Source organism: Chrysoperla carnea, chromosome 3 (assembly GCF_905475395.1).
Source record: "Chrysoperla carnea chromosome 3, inChrCarn1.1, whole genome shotgun sequence".
Lineage (NCBI taxonomy): Eukaryota > Metazoa > Arthropoda > Insecta > Neuroptera > Chrysopidae > Chrysoperla > Chrysoperla carnea.
The window spans coordinates 51,587,827-51,607,098 of NC_058339.1; the positions used below are offsets into that span (position 1 = coordinate 51,587,827).

Here is a 19,272-nt window from a genome sequence, read left to right on the forward strand (position 1 = left end):
GGTGGCCTTTATTGAGAAGAAATAAGCTTGTTGCCTTTTTTTTCAATAATATTTATTTTATTTTATTTGCATATTTGCATAAGATAAATTTATGACAACTAAGAATATAAAACCAAATAATGGGGCTAGTAAAATATAGTGTGTCCCCGGATAGAGGTAACTATACTTGTGAATTTCCTTATTTTGTATTTTAAGAAAAAAGGTCATTCTTTATAAGAAGTTTTGCTTATTCTGGTATATTTAAAACTTCTTAATAATGTACAGGGTAGCCAAAAAATTGAAATCACTATTTTTATTTTTGGTAAACTACCCTTCTTTTTTATAAGTTGACAAAATGTTACTAAGAAAAATTGCTCGCAATTAACAATTATGACAATTATAAAATATCAAGAAGATCCGTGTACTTTAATTATAGCATCATTTTTTATTTGAACAAAAGGTCTAATTAAGAAAGAAAATAATAATAAATCAATTAACATGTACTATCCGAGAGTGTATTTTTTTGTGGACTAGTTTAGAAAATTAAAAAGAAAATTTATTTTCTCGGATAAACATTCACTAAGAATGGAATTTCCAAAGTTGGAAAGATCTTCTTGATATTTTGTATAGTCATAATTGTTAATTTTGAGTAACTTTTTTAGTAACATTGTGTCAACTTTTAAAAACGAAGGGTAGGTACCCAAAAAAAACAATAGTGATAACAAATTTTTGGCTACCCTATACATTATTTAGAAGTTTTAAATAATCCTACATACTATTCATAATAAGCCAAACTTCTTATAAAGAATGATTTTTCTTAAAATGCAAAATAAGAAAATTTACAAGTATAGTACCTCTATTCGGGGACACACTGTATAAGCATACGGACAATTAAGTCGGAAATAATATCAGAATAACTAAGAATGTATTTTAGAAAAATTTATCTAAATAAAATTTCGTTTTTTTGTTCTAATATGGCTTAAGCTAGGAGTAGTTGACCTACTGAAATAGTATGAAGTAGATAGACATCATGAACCCACACTACCGTTTTGTCGAATAGCATCTTGTCTGTGAGAACTCAATTGGTTACTCAATTTCACTATAAATATAAAAGCATGTTTCAAATTATTTTTCTCATTACTAAAAGACTATTTGATATACAAGGACGACTTTTATATTATATTTAACTATTTGCTAATATTTTTTTGGGGATTTGATTCTGATTATCGTTTTTGCTTGTAATCTTATGAATATAAATGTTAATATGTGTGTGTTTTCATTAGTAATGTTGATTATGTTGTAAAATGTTTTGATGGAATCATTTAGTCGAACTCTATACATACAACACAAACATATACATACATACACATGCATCGGTCGAATGAATATACTAATTTCTATTTCATGCTATTGATATAATAAAAGATAATAAAAACAGATACTTGTTTAATTCATTGAACTAAAAAAATTGCAGATATTTCTTCTTTATAATATAGATTTTTAAGATCCGGATCAAAGGAACTGTTCACATAACACATTTTATTGTTAGAGTAGTAGTCCAGCGTAGTAATAATTTTCGTCACATGTCGTAGTTCTGATTTTGCAGACTTGTTTATGATGTTGGTCCAATGAATAATCAAAGTGACCTGGAGCGTCGAATGCAACTTTGCTAAAAATCGAAAATATCGTGAAAATTTCGGATTTTTTTCAGATTTCGGCACTTTAACTCTGAAAGATTAGTTTTTGATCGTACCTTTTCAAGAAAAAAGCTCTGATGTATAATGTAACCTTGATAAACATCGAAGGACCCTTATCTCGGAAACTATTGGGTCTACAGAGACAATTCTAGTCTCATATTGTAATAAATTTAGTCTACTTTAAAAACTTTCTGAAATACCATCAAAAACTAGTTCTTTGGGGTTATAACCACCAAAATCTGAAAAAAACCCAAAATTTTTACGGTTTTTTTCGATTTTTGACAAAGTTTCGTTCGACACTCGAGGACAATAAGTTGAATAATTTCTTGAGCCAACATCACATTGTAAGCACTTTTGACAAAATACCATGATTGGAAGTGAAAAAGAGTTTCGTATCAATGAATAAATAATTGGAACAACAGGATTTTGACTTCAAAGATTAAGAAAACTGGGATTTTAAGCCAGATCATTACACTAATAATTCTACCCGTTTCATATTAAAGTAAATTTCTTGGTTAATCATCATTTTGGTGATATTTTTTGATTTAATATATAACGTTCTGTGGATTTGAAGTAAATATCATTGGAGAATGGAAGTAAAGCAACCATAATACATGTAAAGACTATATCAACAGAAGCTACTAAATTTTACCAATATAGTAAGGTTTGGGTATATATGTATACCATATAAGATTATTATGGGTACTCTACTAGGGGTTAGAGAAAAAGGAATAATTGTAGCTTCTATATGTTTTGGTCAGTCTATTTATTATAATAAGTCCGTCTGTTCTCATCTATACACATATATAAATGTTGCTATGTTTTCTTTCCCCAATTCTAATTTGATTGTTGCAGTCTGTATGCATATCGATTAACTTACACTGGCTATATTACTAACATTGACGACGTTGTCTCGAATGGTATTAGTTGGTAGTGGTAGATGTTACTATGACTTTACTTGTGATTCAACTACAGCTACTTTAGTCTTTTAAAATAACTACTTATTATAATAAAACAGTCAGTTAGGTTATCCGTATTATGTACAGGATGGTGTTACCGCATATGTTATGTAAGATTATAATTCATAGTACTTCGAATTTCAGCAATCTGTTTTAATTTGAGAAGAAAGCATCTAAAAATAGTTACAATCAAGTCTAATAAATCAAGTTATTTTATAAATTTGAATCTGGGAATTTGGAGCGAGAATTCAAGGACTCAATAATTTTAATTGTTAAAGATCTCCTAAGCAGGCTTAGCCAAGATTTTCACTTATGTAGATGCAGGAGTCTTTTCAATAAGAGGTAAAAATGCAAAAATTTTTACAAAAACAAAATACCCACAGGTAGAAATATGTTAGGCGTGCGGGAGACCTAGAGAGAATTCAATATAAACTTGTTTATCCAAATTCTATTGCAGCCGCTCTTGCTTTTTATCGATATTGATAAAAATGGCCTGCAAACAATATCCTTCGTTAACAATGAAACCACAATGCCATTTTTTGTCTTTCCAATTAAGACGATTGTTTGTATACTCATGAAAGATAAGTATTCCTTGACATAATATACTTGATCGATTTGTGTTTACGGTCCAGGAAATTTCTGTGTGGTCCGTGTACCAATATTTTCATTTTATTTTAGGTCGCAGTATCTTTCAGCTCCGTGTAGTATAATAGCAATGATTTCTAGTAAACTGCTGTTTTTGCAAATTTATTTATAACATTGTATAACGCAGTGAGTAATTGGGTATTCACTATGTTTGAAAAGTACTTGAAAATGTTGATTTTCCTAATAAAAAGTCACAAAAAAATATATTTTGGCAAAATAAGCAGACTTTTTTGCCATAAAATTAAATGAAATTTTAAACCTTTTAATTCTCGCAAAAATGCTGTCCGCCATTTTTTTGACGTAATATTGATAAAAGCAACAGTCGTGTATGTAATTACTAAATATATAAACAAGTTGATGGTAACATAACCTACAATTACTATGAAAGCCATCAAGAAATTAGTTAGTAATGAATATTATTTTTGCCTATATGATGTCACATCATGGAGTCTCGTGTTTTAGATCACGTGATATACAAATTCAAATTTACGGCTTTTAATTTTAATATAATAAAACAATAATGTGCTTTTATGATTCAAAATCAAAATATTTGAGTACATTTATACATAAATTTTAATTTATATCAAATTATATAATTTATTTTTTATGACAGTAAGTACCCAATTGTCAGAAACTAAGTTGTTAACATTAATCTCAAAAACTTCAATTTCGAAGGAATACTCCTGCAGAGAATGCAACGAGCAAGAAGAAACAATGTAATTATGTCGACATCCGATATTAGAAAATCCATGCGCTAAAATTGTAAAACAAGATTATCTGTATGATTTAGAACAGTCAAGATTTTTATGATGAACGTCTAAGTGAAACGCTGGTCTGTATTTTAGCGAACCGATTTTTAAATGACGGTTACAGACATAGCAATATTGTTTATTCTTCGCCATTGCAATATCTTTAGGTATTGTCCTAATCTTTTTTTTCCATAAACTAATTTCAACAAATAACCATTATTTGATTCAGCTGTTACATAACATACATTGATATGATACAAAACTGTATATAGACAAGTTTTAGTATTAAATGACTGTTGTTTGTTGTTTGTTATCAAAGAGTGTAAACGTACATACAACAACAACAACAACAACGTATTACGATACACAAAACGTACAAACAACACTATAGAACGTATGTTGTCACAGATGTAAATGATTAGTCAGATTTACGATTATTATTGTTTTTCTATTTTAATTTCAATAAAATGTCAATTTATTACAATACATAAATTATACATTATAACACATTCCTTCATTTCTTTTAAATTTTATTTTATGTTTTATGTATGATATTTTTAATTTAAATTGGATGTGCAAACACAGGGTACCTCCGGTAAAAAATATTTTTAAGAAATGAGCAAATATGTATAAAATGCACCCTTAGAAAATAAATTGTTTATTGAATTTGTATTATGTTAGATGGTTCGAGAGTTATTATTGTATAGTTTAGACAAAAAAATAAAACTAGCTGTTAATTTGAGTGTGGCCCTTATTATATAGTCCACACATTGGACTTCCTAGATGTGTAAAACAACTTTTTCTAAGTTCCTAAAACACTGCAATATTAATTATTGAATTTGACCAGAGATGTGTAATTTAAATGTTGTATGCCGGGCGTTCTATGAATACTGAGATCAATACCCGGCACTGGGAAAATATTGGTTTAATGTTTTAAATATTAGTTTTACTGAAAAATAATCAGAAAACAAATTATTGTTTATAAGTAAAATTTCAAGTTTAAATATTATTCTAAAATGAATGCTAGTTAGAAAGCCTTATAACAGTTTCGATTTGACCATCTCGATAAAACCATCTAATTACTCCATTTCCGCATTTCCGACCGTGTGGAAACTGTTTGTCTGTCTGTCTGTCTGTCTAAAAATACGATAACTCAAAAACAAAAAGAGATATGGAGCGGAAACCGTAAAAGATAGAACAAAAGTTTACATATAAGAAATGTTCCTTATAAAAAAATAAACAACTTTTGTTTGAAATATTTTTTTGTAAATAGCATTGTTTTCTCGTAAGTCTTGTGATAGACATTTGATAAACGAAATAATAAGTGTTCTAGAAATAATTTTATTTTTCGAAATTTTAGTGAACTATAATAAATGAATGACTATGAAACAAATGATAATTTGAAAGCACCTTAGCCTACAGGCTTTAAATTTATCAATCATGTACTTTTTTAGACCATCATAAAAAACCTTTAATGTAATTACTGTTTTAAACATTTATTATAGCTCTACTAATTATCATTAAAATTTATCACTTCCATGTTTTAAATCAGTTTTAATAAATTATTCTTTTAAACGAATATACACCAAGAAACACAAAAAAAAAAAAGATTAAAAAAGTGTTTACCATAGAAACAAACACTACGAAATATTAATGTCGGTCGGTACATTGGTGCATTGCGCAATTACAAATTTAAAAAATTGTACTACTGTGCTTACTAAAAAATAATATACCCGTGGACAAGAAAATTCAATCACATCATGTATATAAAACTTCAATCTTTACAATGAGACTGAGTTTCAAATTGTTTCGTATAAACCAGCTGGTTAAAATAGTGGCTCTCAGTGGTATCTGATACTTTTAATAATGAACGGAATTGTAACCTAATTGCTAAGAAATAAAACTTAATTACTAATTATTAGAAAACGCGTAAGTTGAATTAGTCATGGCTCGAAACACCACATTAAAGTTGGTCAAATTTTTTTTCAATAATCATTGTTGGATTAATAATTCATTTGTATCAAATCGTTTACCATAGCTTTATGGCTAACAAATTTTGAGTCTTATTATTCAATCACTGACATTAATCGAAATTCAATAATAAACAGTCCTAGACGCCTTCGTGACTTTAAATCTGGCAAATCATTTACTAGCTCTCTAGTAACAACATGATACTAGTGAAAAATTGGTAGAATTGGTAACTGTAGAATAAATTATTTCAAGCTTTAAATTTATGACTGATGTACTCGGGAATATGTTTTGCCAGATATTAGACCCTGGCCAAACCAAAGATGTGTTTTTTAGGTTATTTTTGACCTTTAAACTGTTTGAATTTATGATCCAAAATGAGTCGTAAGTGAGATATTTAGTAACCATCCTCAAAATAATCGATATCGGATTGGTACTTAGGGTAAATACATTTAAAGTGTGTTAATATAGACTATAGGGGAAACACTTTCAATTTTTTCTCTGAATCAAGGTATTTTGAGATTATTTGGTGACTCGTTTATTTCGCCCGTGAATGTATTATCAATGGGAATGGTGTGTTTATTCGAAGAGAAAAAGAAATAATAATTTAAAGGTATATAAAGAGAAACATTGAATAAAACAAGTCATAAATATTTAAATTAATGTTTTAATTTCACGATATCAACATAGTTATTGTACACACAGCTTTAGTTAGTTGCCTAGCTAATTGTAAACTATTTATCACAATAACTGTCAACGAATGCTTTTCTATGAATAACAATTAAAAATAACATAACAATAATACAAAAATTATGATACTAAAATTTATTAAGACATTTTGTTTGTTACATTTTTTGTTTTCTTATAGACAGGGAGACGGCGATGATTGAATCCAATGAAATTTTACCAATGTATATTCCGATCATTTTGTCGGTACGATTGTGTATTGACTCAGGTTCAAAGACAGCCAGTCAAATTTTTGCAAATGTAAACGTTTACTTTGGTTACATTGCTTTTAATTATAAAAAAAAAAAGGTGAACTCAAAATAATTCAACCGAGAAAATTTAATGGGACACTGCACTAAAAATGTTTAGCTCGTTAATAGTTTTCTTCTAACTTCGATAGATGAGAAAATTTAAGAGATCTTAATATATTTTAGTCAAACTGTCAAACCAATTTGGGTTTCTTGGTGTTTAAATCTTTTACTAATTATTATTAAGTATTATAATACTTTCTTTATATTTGGGATTTTCTTAGAGAAAAACAAGTGAAAACAAACAATTGACTGAGTTATTTGTTGAAATACCATGTATAGACAGTGTTAATTACTCTGTCATATTACACATACATACATGTCACACATATGTAACTGATATTCGCATATAATACATACTATACAATTTGCGCCTAAATTGCGCTCTCACGCGCACGAAAAAAATGTTTCAAACAAAAGTTATTTATTTTTTTATAACAAATATTTTTTACATTTAAACTTTTGTTCTATCTCTAACGGTTTACAAGATGGAACATACGGACACAAGACCCAATGGACCTATATTGCTCATTTACGAACTCGGCCTCACTTTTTACGTCCTGAGCACGCTGTATAAGATATGGACTAGTCAGGTGATTCTAAGAACACCTATACCAAAATTTTTTTCGTAGCATCAATATTTTTAAGCGTTACAAACTTGGGACTAAACTTAATATACTATGCATATTTCATATATAAATGGTATAATATGTATATTTCATATATACATGGTATAAAAATTCATTTTAGTGTATACGCCACCACTTGGGGTATTATTTTTTGTCGTATCCAATTCAGAATTTTCAGATATTTGGATGGTATTTACTACACAAAATATGCATGTTACCGAGCTATAAAGAAAACTAATGTTTTAATTGTTAATTTGCAATAATTTCATGGGTTTGGTTTGGTAAGGTTATATTGCCTGCCCACAGAATCATATCTGAGGCAATCCTAACGTGACCAGAGTGTCAAAGATCAAAGAATAAAATTATAAAACAATGTCTGGTAAATTGTTCTCCGTTTTCTAAACATTACTCAATTGAACTTTTTGACTCTGTAAATATTTAAATAGCACCATAAATTCATCAAAATCAAAAATTTATATTGAAAAAAGTCAAAATACAGAAAACATTAAATATTGCTTATATTATTTGTTGGATAAATAGACCTTATTTTACTTGTAATAATATTCAGAAAAGCAATATATTTTATTGATAAGTTATCAGAGACATTGATTACGTATAAAGTTTCTCTTCAAAAAAGTCCTTCTTTATTCCATCTTTTTTTTCTTTATAAAATATACACAAAAAATGTTACATTTCCAGCTTGTGAATTTTTTTAAGCATGTAATATTATAAGAAGAGAACTTCTTTACCTTATGTCACGTAAATCAACTGAGACTATATATCACTTCGGTGTTATACCAAGTTCACGATAAATCAGTTATATTTTCTTTTTTACTATATATACGTGAAGTGTACAATACTGCCCTTACAATCTATAATTTCAAAATACGATATAAAATATACTAAAAATATTTTGTATATTTATATATTTTTAAAAACTGATTTTGAAATGTGATTTCGATTAAAAAATATAAAAAGTATTTGATAAGACATGACAGCATTTTGTGATATGCTTAAACGAAAAAAAAGGAAAGTTTTTTAAAGAAGAAGTGTAAAAAATTAAGTTTATACTTTCTTTATGAAAAATGGTATTCGATCCTATTTTAAAATTTGAAACTTCTTAACGAGTAAATCGAAATTAGTGGTAGCACAAATTTATTGATACATCAAGTAATACGGTAGATAAAGACAAAAGCTATTTAAACGATACAAGTGGGATAAATAAGTATGAAAATTAACGATAACTATTAACGGACATATACAAAATTTGCACAACGAATGCATTGAACAAGCTGGGCAATCGTAAACGTACGTTAATAATGCATTATCACGCGTATATGGTATAAAACTTTTACTACGCCTCTAAAATGTAAAAAAAAAGATAATTATTATTTAAAATTTATAATGAGTTTTTGAGAAAAATAGAACAATAAAAAAGTTACTATTTGTTATTAGTTTAGATTTTGACAGCAATTTGGCTAATTTGGTTGGTTCAAGTTAAGTGTGTAAATGAAAAAACAAGTGCTCACTCAGTGCGCTATTGTGCTATTTTACGCACGCAAAATGAGAGAGAAAAGTAGTTCTTAGCTCTCGGGCGTAGACAATTATTAATAATGCACAATTCAGTATTCAGGTACTTTTACTAGAGTTCAAATACTTTCCAAGAGCTGAGTTTTGAGCAAGCAACAAATGTATTGAATTAATAAAAAAAAAGCATTGGTTGACAGTTTTTTGCTTTCGTAAAAGTTAAATTTTTTATAAACTATTTTACATTTACGTTAAAGAATATATTTCTTTATCTGGTTTTATTATCTGTTATTTAGCTTAGAAAAACGAACTAACAAAAATAGTGTAGTTATAAGAGTTTCGCAAAATATTAATTAGGTTTTAAATATATCTACAATGTAATTGCTTAATCTGTTTAATTTTTGATTGAATTATGATTTATTTTGCTTATATATTACGAAAAGAAACGGAAAATGTACTACATAAGAAAGAAATTGTTCATATGATACATAAATTTTCCAATTGACATATATAATAATATTATATATGTTATCACAAAATCAGAATACAAGAAAGAAAAACGACTTCGGGTAACTGACTGTACTGTTGCAACACAAGTAGTATAAGTAATAAAACATTCATTGACACCTGGTTTAAAAACTTGCTGACGCAAATAATACATATACTCTTTCATACATGATAAATATAGGATGGTTTGCAAAATCATGGTGATAGAAGATTTAATTCTATATTTTACGTCAGTAAAATTTTAGTTAGTTTCTTCTAACTTTTGCCGACTTTGTTCCAAATTCTAATCTCTTCTATAACTAAACTACAACGGGAATTGATATCAGAACAGTTATGGTCTAATCAAAGTTTAACCTCCGTTTTTCAGATATCTATCTATAACAGAGACCATCTTCATCAATATTTTTTAATCTTTAGTTATTTTAACTTCATCCAATTTACAATTAAATTATATGTGAGTGGAGTCGGTTACTTTGTTCTTATCCGAGCGACGATAGTGTGATCAATTTCACCGCCCCATTATTTATGAATCGAATCCGCTGCCTGTATTCGAACTCGTTACCTCCCAGTCAGTAGCCGAATGTTTCAAAGACGATCAAAATTTCACTCATATGCATTATATATGAGTAAAATTTTGTATAATAAAGTACTTAAAGACATATAAATCAGCTGTATATATCAACTTTTTTCGAAATACCTAGTAAAGTTAAATTCAATCTAGAAAAAAAACTAGTAGTTCAAGCTTTATAAATAAAGGACTTGACTCACTTGTTTGTACAGTAAGTTAAGAGTTAGAGATACTATCCACGATGGTTAAGGATTCGATCATAGTTTACTTTACTGATTTACTGCCCTGATCTCCTTACTATTTTTGAAGTGGTAAAGAAGAATGTGAAAACGATTCGAAGTGAAGAGAGGGAATAAAAACACCACACCAACAAACAGTATTTGAACCCAAATAATATAATATAAGAAAGTATATTTAGTATAGAAGTAGTTCTTGAATATAAAAGCTATATTTCTTTATCGTTCATATCTCTTTTTGATTACAACAAAACTCACTATGAAATATAGTTCCCTACAGAAATATACGATAATATATCTATAAATAGGATAACATTTCTATATATTTGTTTCTACAGGATGCTATCGAAATTAGACGTTCTATAATGTATTCCGCGTATTGAAAAACAGATTGTGGATATTGGAACTGTATTCAAATAATTATAGAACCGGATTTAGGAAAAAATAAACCGTAATAAAATTTTTGTAATAGTGTCCCATTTTTCAACACAAGAGCTAAAAACTTCAGAATCAAACCAACTTTCTATAGTCAAAAAACTCAACCGAATCAATTCGTAATAACAACGATACTCCGGGTCTAAAAAAAATTAAACTAATGAATTTCTATAAAACTAAAAAATTTCGGGAATACAACCAGGAACTAAGATATTTGGTTAATGATGCGATCAGATTCAGAATTAAAGGGTAGACTAAAAATAAGAATCATCTTGGGATAAACATTCGTCTTTTAATAAATATGCTGGAAGTGTGTGTGTTTTTTTAGTAACAATGGTGGAAGCGCAAGTAAATTATAGTTCATTGCAAGAGTCTATGTACTTCATAATTTAATTGCGCTTCCACCAATTATTTGTTGGATTCCGATTTGAATTCGTGGACTGATGAAATAATTTTAGATAAGTTAGAGTGGAGTCTTGAACTTCCTTTAATTAACTATTCAGTTTTATTTTTCTTGGATAAAATAAAAGGCTTCGAATCTCTGCCTAACTTTCCGTCACTTTGAAAAATTTTAAAATTCTTTAGTACCTGTCGTAACAGTTTACGAATATGGAGTTTTTAAGTTTTATGCTTTCGAAGATTTTTGTTTGCCAATTCTCAATCCTTGCGACGATTGCAAACATTCGTAATAAATTTTCGTTTAGACATTTCTAAAAACAATTTAATAAAATTTCTGTATTGGCTCATGATTCACACTTTAAAACTTTCGCTAAAACAACTGCATGTTTGCATTATTTTCGAAAATTGTTGGTTATATGTTTATAGAGTTTGTTACATTCAGTAGATATAGATAGGGGTGTTATGTTTGTAATACTATGTTTATGTAATACAGTTTTTCCGGGTTTGTTTTTCCGTTTTTCTACTTTTTGTTTTTCTGTGATTTTTATAGCTAACTTTTAACATATACCCATATAATATATATAAACATTCTAATTATGAACATGTGTTAAATAAATATAACATCACACTCACTCAGTCAGTGCAGAAAGGAAGAAATTATATAATGTTATGTGTTTAAATGTCTAACATAAATAAATATTATTTTTATTTTCTCTTCTGTTGAGTAGGTACCATGAAAAAGGGCGAGAAAATGTGTGTATGTTTTAATTTATATTTACCATTAAATATGGTAATGGTAATTAACACATTAAGAACCGAGAATAAGAATGGGAATGATACTTATGTTTGTTTCTATATTATGTAAATGTAGGAAAAAATCAGCTTTTTATACCATGCATATATGTAATATGCAATGTATACTAAGTTTAGTCCTAAGTTTGTAACGCTTAAAAATATTACGCACAAAATTTTGGTATAGGTGTTCATAAAATCACCTAATTAGTTCATTTCCGCTTGTCCGTCCGTCCGTCTGTGAGCACGATAACTCAAAAACGACAAAAGATATCAAGCTGAAATTTTACAGCGTACAGGACGCAAAAAGTGAGGTTGAGTTCGTAAATGAGCAACATAGGTCAATTGGGTCTTGGGTTCTCATCCGTGAGGGCGCAAATTAGGTGTAAATTGTATAGTATGTATTATATGGGAATATAAGTTATGTATGTGTGACATGTATGTATGTGTAATCTGGTAGAGTAATCAACACCGTCTATGCATGGTATTTCAACAGTTAACTCAGTCAATTATTTGTTTTCACTTGTTTATTTAGATTTTAGAGATTTGATATTTTCTACAAGTCATAGAGTTCAAGACTCGCACTCTATACTATACAAAATTTAAGTACAAATGACTGTTTAAAGTAGAGCTTTTATTAAACCGAATAAATTTTTATGTATTTTTTGTTAAAGATTTAATTTCTTATCCATTTGTCTTGATATGGTTTGCCTATATTGGCAAACACAAGAGAAACAAATAAAAATGGATTTTTAGGAAATTTCATGACGTAAGTATAATAATTTAAAACGTCTCCCAAATTTTTTCCATTGTCCAACGTTCATAGTTTCACTAAACTTTTATGATTTCAAAACTTATTTTTTCCAAGTAAGAAATTATAATTGAAATATTTTTTATGGAAAGTGTGAATGAATGTATGAAAGAAAACAAGCATCTAAGAGTTTTATCGGATTTTTAGTTTCACGACTGTAAAATCCGAAGAATATTTTTATCGGCAAATGGCGGAGCAAGATGCTCTCGTTTTCTTCTATTTGGTAGTGTAGTTCGATGTTTAACCATGTGTATGAGTATGTTTTACCATTTGTAGTATTTAGTTATCTTTTGTGCGCTGAATGTAATGAGAATTTTTGGGTGAAATTACGAAATCTTGATTGTTTACAAAGTGCTAGTTTGAGAAGTACCAGGCCTTTAAAAAGAGGCTTACAATATCATTGAACTCTATCATATCCTCTATCGATAAAGACAAGAATCTGTTTCTTCAGTATAGTTCACATTCATAAATTTATGGTTGCTATTTAGGACCTTTTTACACATAAGAAAAAGAGCAGTAACAAAAATTACTTCAAAATTCTTTTTTCTTCAGTTTATTTCATTCACTTCACTGCTGCTAATAAAAATAATAATAATGTAATACAAAATAAATGTCGCGTTATGTTACACCAATTTTATTTAAAACACAAGACATTCGTTACGCTTTTAAATAATGTGAACAACATTATACACTTCATACAGGATGTTTCAGGGAGATAAAAAAATATTTTAATCATTTCCAGATTTTCAGTTAAGGTACAATTCCAACAAAAATGAATTGTGTTCATAAAATTTGTTAACATTTGACTCATGAATTTAACCATTTTCCGCTAAATAAATAATCTGTTTCATTACTATTGTAATGCAAATCTTAGAACCTAATTTACTTCTATTACTTTTTTGTATAAAAGTGCTAGCCTACTTTTGACAATTTAACTTTGATGGCCTTTTGAATCTGACAACATCAAATTCTATTGTTGTTCTTCTCAAATCCAAATAGTTCAAGGAGTAGCGCCCAAGAGTGAGTAAAGTATATCTCAGATTTTACAACGAGCCTTATGGATTGTCTAATTTAGCGTCTATCTTCTTTTTTCTGTGCGCCTTATCTTGAAAATACATGCATGTTTTCATTGAAACTCATAATCAAAAATTGTCTACACTACTTTCTCCCCTGAAACACTGTATTTATGATGATGGGTTTTACTCAGGAAAATGTTAGGGTTTTTATGTTATATGTATGTATAATATTTGGTATTCATAAGAAAGCTTTTATATTCATTCTCTTGCAATAACAGCAACAAACAAGTGAAGTCAGACTATGTAATACCATACTACTATGCTTTTTATGCATGACAGTTAGCTTATAACACTCATACTATATATATGCGTATGAATATAGTATGTGCGGTAAGATGATGGTATGATGGTATGATGGTTTCTACAATATTAGGTATTATTATTATTATAAGAATTATGATGGTAAAGAAAGCGACACATAATATGATATGAATGTCACATATTAAGATGCAAATATATATGGGATGGTTTGTATTTTATTTATAATATTCTTCATGTTTAAAAAATCATTCTTGTATACTCATAGCTAACTTAAAATTAGTTTAATTTTTCAAAGGAATGCATTTTTTAACAGACTTCCAACAAAAAGGAGGAGGTTATCAATTCGGTTGTATTTTTTTAAAAATGTGTGTTACCTCAGAAATTTTGACTGGCTGAACCGATTTTGATGATTCTTCATCTATTTCAAAGGTGCTTCTCTTGTGGCTTCATTCCATTTTGATGAACCGATTTCGATGTTTCTTAGTTAGTGTACTTCAGATTCAATAAAAATCACAAAAATTATAGAAACTTTTAACAAAAAGAAAACCGACTTCAAAAGAAAAACTTTTCGAAAACAAATTAATATGCACTAAAAATTAAAAAATAACGATAATATAATGTAGTTAAAATTATTGTATTTTTTGAATTTTAGGAGGTACAATTTTTTAAGTGAAACACATAAATTCTTTTGAAATTATTATATGTTTATTCTGCACCGAAGTGAAAATCCAAAATAAGTTCATTAAAATTTTGATAGGAAGTGTCTTTTAATAAGATTATTTTCCTTACTGTATTTTTTAATAAAACTTTTGCCATTAGTTTAAACACTGTGGTCGTATAGCGATGTCTACCTCAAAAACTAAAATTACTTCGTCTCTACACTTTTTCTTTACAAAAATCAAATGTCTCCATTTGGACAGTAAATTCGATAAAGTATGGCATTGATAAGAAAATGAAAGGATAGGCTTTGAAATTTTTAAGCTTATCCAGGTCTCGCTAAGAATAGAATGGAGAACCAATTCTGTACGCCGTATGTCTAAGGTAGCCGTTTCGATTCCTGTCGTCACAACAAAAAATTGTTTAATTAATAGTTGTGAAGGGTTTAAGAAGTGCATGGTATTTGTTAATGTAGTGTATGTTATATGGAGCTGAATAACCAGCGAAAATGGTGGTAAAATATATAAAGAGTATCAAATTGGCGTCTGGTCTCCAAGTAAGTGACCATAATCCCTAAGTAGAAAAAAAACCATTCTCTTTCTTACTGGGACAGAAAAAAGAAATAGATACATCCTGTGTTTTGATAGAAAAGGGTGAAGAAATTGTTCATTTTTTTTTACGTAGGTACGTAAGATTTGTTGTACACTAACTGCTTAGCTAAGTGAATAAATGTGACATTGTAAATCAGTGCCATGCCACTTACATTATGATATATGTAACTAATGTAGTATTATAAATGTAACATATGTTCACATATAATTTGTTATTGTGTCATTATATTAATTTATTTGTAGTGTTTGTGCGTGCCTATGTACTCTTTTTGTACAAAATTTTCATTTTCTTCCGAAAAATGAGTAATTTCTCAAAAATAACGTCAAAAATTTTCCCCCAAGAAATCTTTTTTCCTCAAAGTGAAGCTATATCACGGAAAATAATGCTCAAAAGGTTGAAAAGAGTGGATTTTTTAAGTTAATGAGTTAAATGACCTTAGAAACTGAGTTTTATGAAAATTGCAAACAAAAAATTTATTAAGATTTTTTTAATTTTCGTAAGGAGTATACTCCTTCAAAATAATCGCAAAAATACAGAAAGAGTTTTAGTTTTAATTTTAAGAAAAAGTCAGTTTTAAAGATATCGTCTAAAATGAATTCCAGCTTCGTGTATGGCGCACGATTTGACCAATATTGCGGAATTCATCCAATCGACTAATGGAATTTACTTTTGAATATTTAGTATTAAAAGAGTCTGCTAAACTGAGTTTTATGAAAATTGCAAACAAAAGAAGCATCGATACTAAACTTTCGATCTCGATTTTCTTTCTGTACAGTTTGTTAAGCTTTTTACATCGAAGAATTCAATAAGTGATTCCACTTAGCAATTGCATAAAAAAAGTCTCCAAGAAAACTAGGAGAAGACTATCCACGAATTGTTTTTTGCACAATATCAAGCATTGTCGCAAAACCTATTCACTTAATCGTTTAGAGTGGATTTTTTATTTGGTTAATATAGATAAACTGAGTTTTATTGATCTCGAAAATTTGGAGGTTCTAATTATAGTTTCAGGAATGACTGAATGTCTTCTCGCCTTGTATGACAAACAAAACTATGATCAGCAGATTATTATACTGTGTAAAGAAATATTGATATACAATAAAAGATTCAATCTTTCAGGGTCTATACAAATTTTTAAAAATAATTTTATTTTTTAAATATCTGAAGCTACTTGAATTAAGAATTGTAATCTTACCTTTGTTCGTCTTTGTGTTGCGTTGATTGTTGAATTAATCTTGTTGCTCTTAACACTCGTGTATGGTCTTCAATCTGAAACAGAAGAAAAATTCGAATTAGTTTTTTTTTCATAAATAATAATCAATCATTTTATGATGATTATTAAGTGTTTGAATTATTGATAAATGATGTATTAATATTTTAATAGTTTCATCATATTGAATTTAGATATTATATGAGCAGGACTTTCATCGAATTAAAAGCATAAATACACGGAGAAATTTTTCTAGTACTAAATTTTATTTTGGAATAGGTTATTTCACAGTATGCAAATTATCAGTGATATCTACACATATAATGCACCTTGAAATTAATTCATTTGCAGTAATCTGCAAGACAGTATTTCTGAAAAAATTTCATAGGTTACTTACATCGATTACTTTTATTTGTTGTTATTGTTGTTTTTTTTTTTTAAATTTACATAAACTAATTAAATGTAACGCTTTTTATGGGTTTACTGAAACTAGTAAGATTCCTTATCGTTCCAAAAGATTCTGTTGTATTTTTGAAAATAATTAAGAAGAAGTTGCTATTAGTAGGTGGCGAAACGTTTTATTACAAATATTACAAATATAGCCAATTTTGAGAATTATGTTCCTTATCGTTCAAATTTGAAACGACGCCAAAAACCGACAATTTTCAACTAAATCAGCTAGGAAACTAAAAACTTGCCATGACTATTGTATTTTTTGTCAAAATTTTATGTTTTTTCATTTAAAAAATGTGGAAGTGAGTTATCAGTCTGTTATCAGTGGAATTGAGACATCAGAAGTTAAAGATAATAAACATAATTTAGAGTAAGTACAAGGAAATTCTATGTTATGTCATAATAAATATCCTGATCAAACTAAAAGTAGGTACGCACATATTTGGTGTACTACTAAAACAGAAGTATGCCTATTATAAGCTGATAGTACAATTAGTTGATACAGTAAAGAGTAAAGGTAGCTAGAATTAAATTCTTGATGGAATAAAACAAGTATTTGACTTCTAAAATTAATACCTTAAATTTTCGGAAAAATATCTTGAAAAAAAAAATAAGCGCTACATTTATAATTTACGAAGATGCAAAATGAACATTGTTCCTACCGAGTGTACTACGGCATCTCTCGTTCTTTTTTATTCTTCATTTTCATCTATATAAATAAATATAGGTACTATATACTCACTTTAAATACATGCATTGATTTAAAAAGCAAAAGGAAGACCTCAAACATTTTCGATTGAATGTGAAATCGGCTATTTTATAATATGGTATCAATAAATCTACTGAAAATGCATGAATCTAGCATTTTTGTTTCTTAAAATTCTTATATTTATTAAAAACTTCTCCGTGTAAATATGAGATAAATAGTGGTTTATAAGCAGCTGAGTAAAATATTGAAAAAGGATGAGTGGTTTCAAACATGATGGGGTTGTATTAAACTATTGGGAATGAGGAGCTGGTTAAATATATGACTGATTGTATAAAAGCACAGTTATATATACAATGAGTTAGTAAAACTTTGAAGGTAAAAAAAAGCAGTTATAGCAAACTGATAAAAAGAAGGAAATCTTTATCAATTTGAAAAAAGGTCAAATTCTAGAGTAAAATAGGTTTAAAAATCATAAATGAAGTTTACTTAGACAATGTATGTAATCACTCAAATCGAAAAATTTGATTTTTTCATTTTCATAAGTTTTATACAATTTTTAATTAATCTGTCTGCTTTCAAACTGTTTTAATTATATTTTTTCTTAGTAACGTTTGTTTAGAGATTTGATTAATGTTAAAGATGTGGAACGGCTGGAACGAGAAAATTTGTTTTCGATTTGGGATTTTATGATTACGCAACATGGATATTTATTAGGAAGTACTTTATAAAAAAAACATATTTAATAATATTTGGGGATAATTTTAGTTGTTGTGGTATAATATTTTGACAGAGTTCTGGATTGGATTTGGTGTTTCCAAAATTTTTGTCTAATACTGTACCTGCAAAAGCTTAACACACTCAATACTCATAAATACGTATACTGTTTCTGTACAACTCGTCGGCTTGTATTTTGTGTTTTATATCTCAACGATGAAAATGTTAATAAATAATTTCTTTTTTTAACCCAGAAAAATATCATATCAATGTTCAGATAGTTTTTTGAAAACTTCTAGCTTCAGTTTAGTTTTTTTTCTAGAATTAAAAAATTTGTTAAGAACACAGACTCTCCAATGCTCTCCGTGTTAATAATCGAAACTGTAATGATGTTTATCTCGAGTTCGAAATAGACAAACGATTTAAAATTTTGATGGATATTATAATATCCTTAATAAGCAATCAAAAATTTAGAACTTTCTTACACTATATCCACAGGACGACAACTGCCTTATACATTATTTTCGAACTCTCTTTAGATATATTTATATATAGAATGGTACCTATATGACAACATAGCTAAAATTCTTGTTTGCTGATCTCGACCCTGAGGTTTCAGTTACCTACTACTTACTATTACTACTA

The 19,272-nt window shown here is 28.2% G+C and overlaps 1 protein-coding gene across 4 annotated transcripts in view; it reads right to left on the reverse strand.

Moving 5' to 3' along the window:
- The window catches only part of LOC123296704 (mucin-17), a 657,840-nt gene that overhangs the window by 63,289 nt on the left and 575,279 nt on the right, over nucleotides 1-19,272 (reverse strand). For all 4 annotated transcript variants that reach the window (XM_044878300.1, XM_044878299.1, XM_044878298.1 and 1 more), the window contains exon 4: nucleotides 16,737-16,810. In XM_044878300.1, the coding sequence (XP_044734235.1) occupies nucleotides 16,737-16,810 (74 nt within the window). The remainder of the gene's footprint in view (nucleotides 1-16,736; nucleotides 16,811-19,272) is intronic.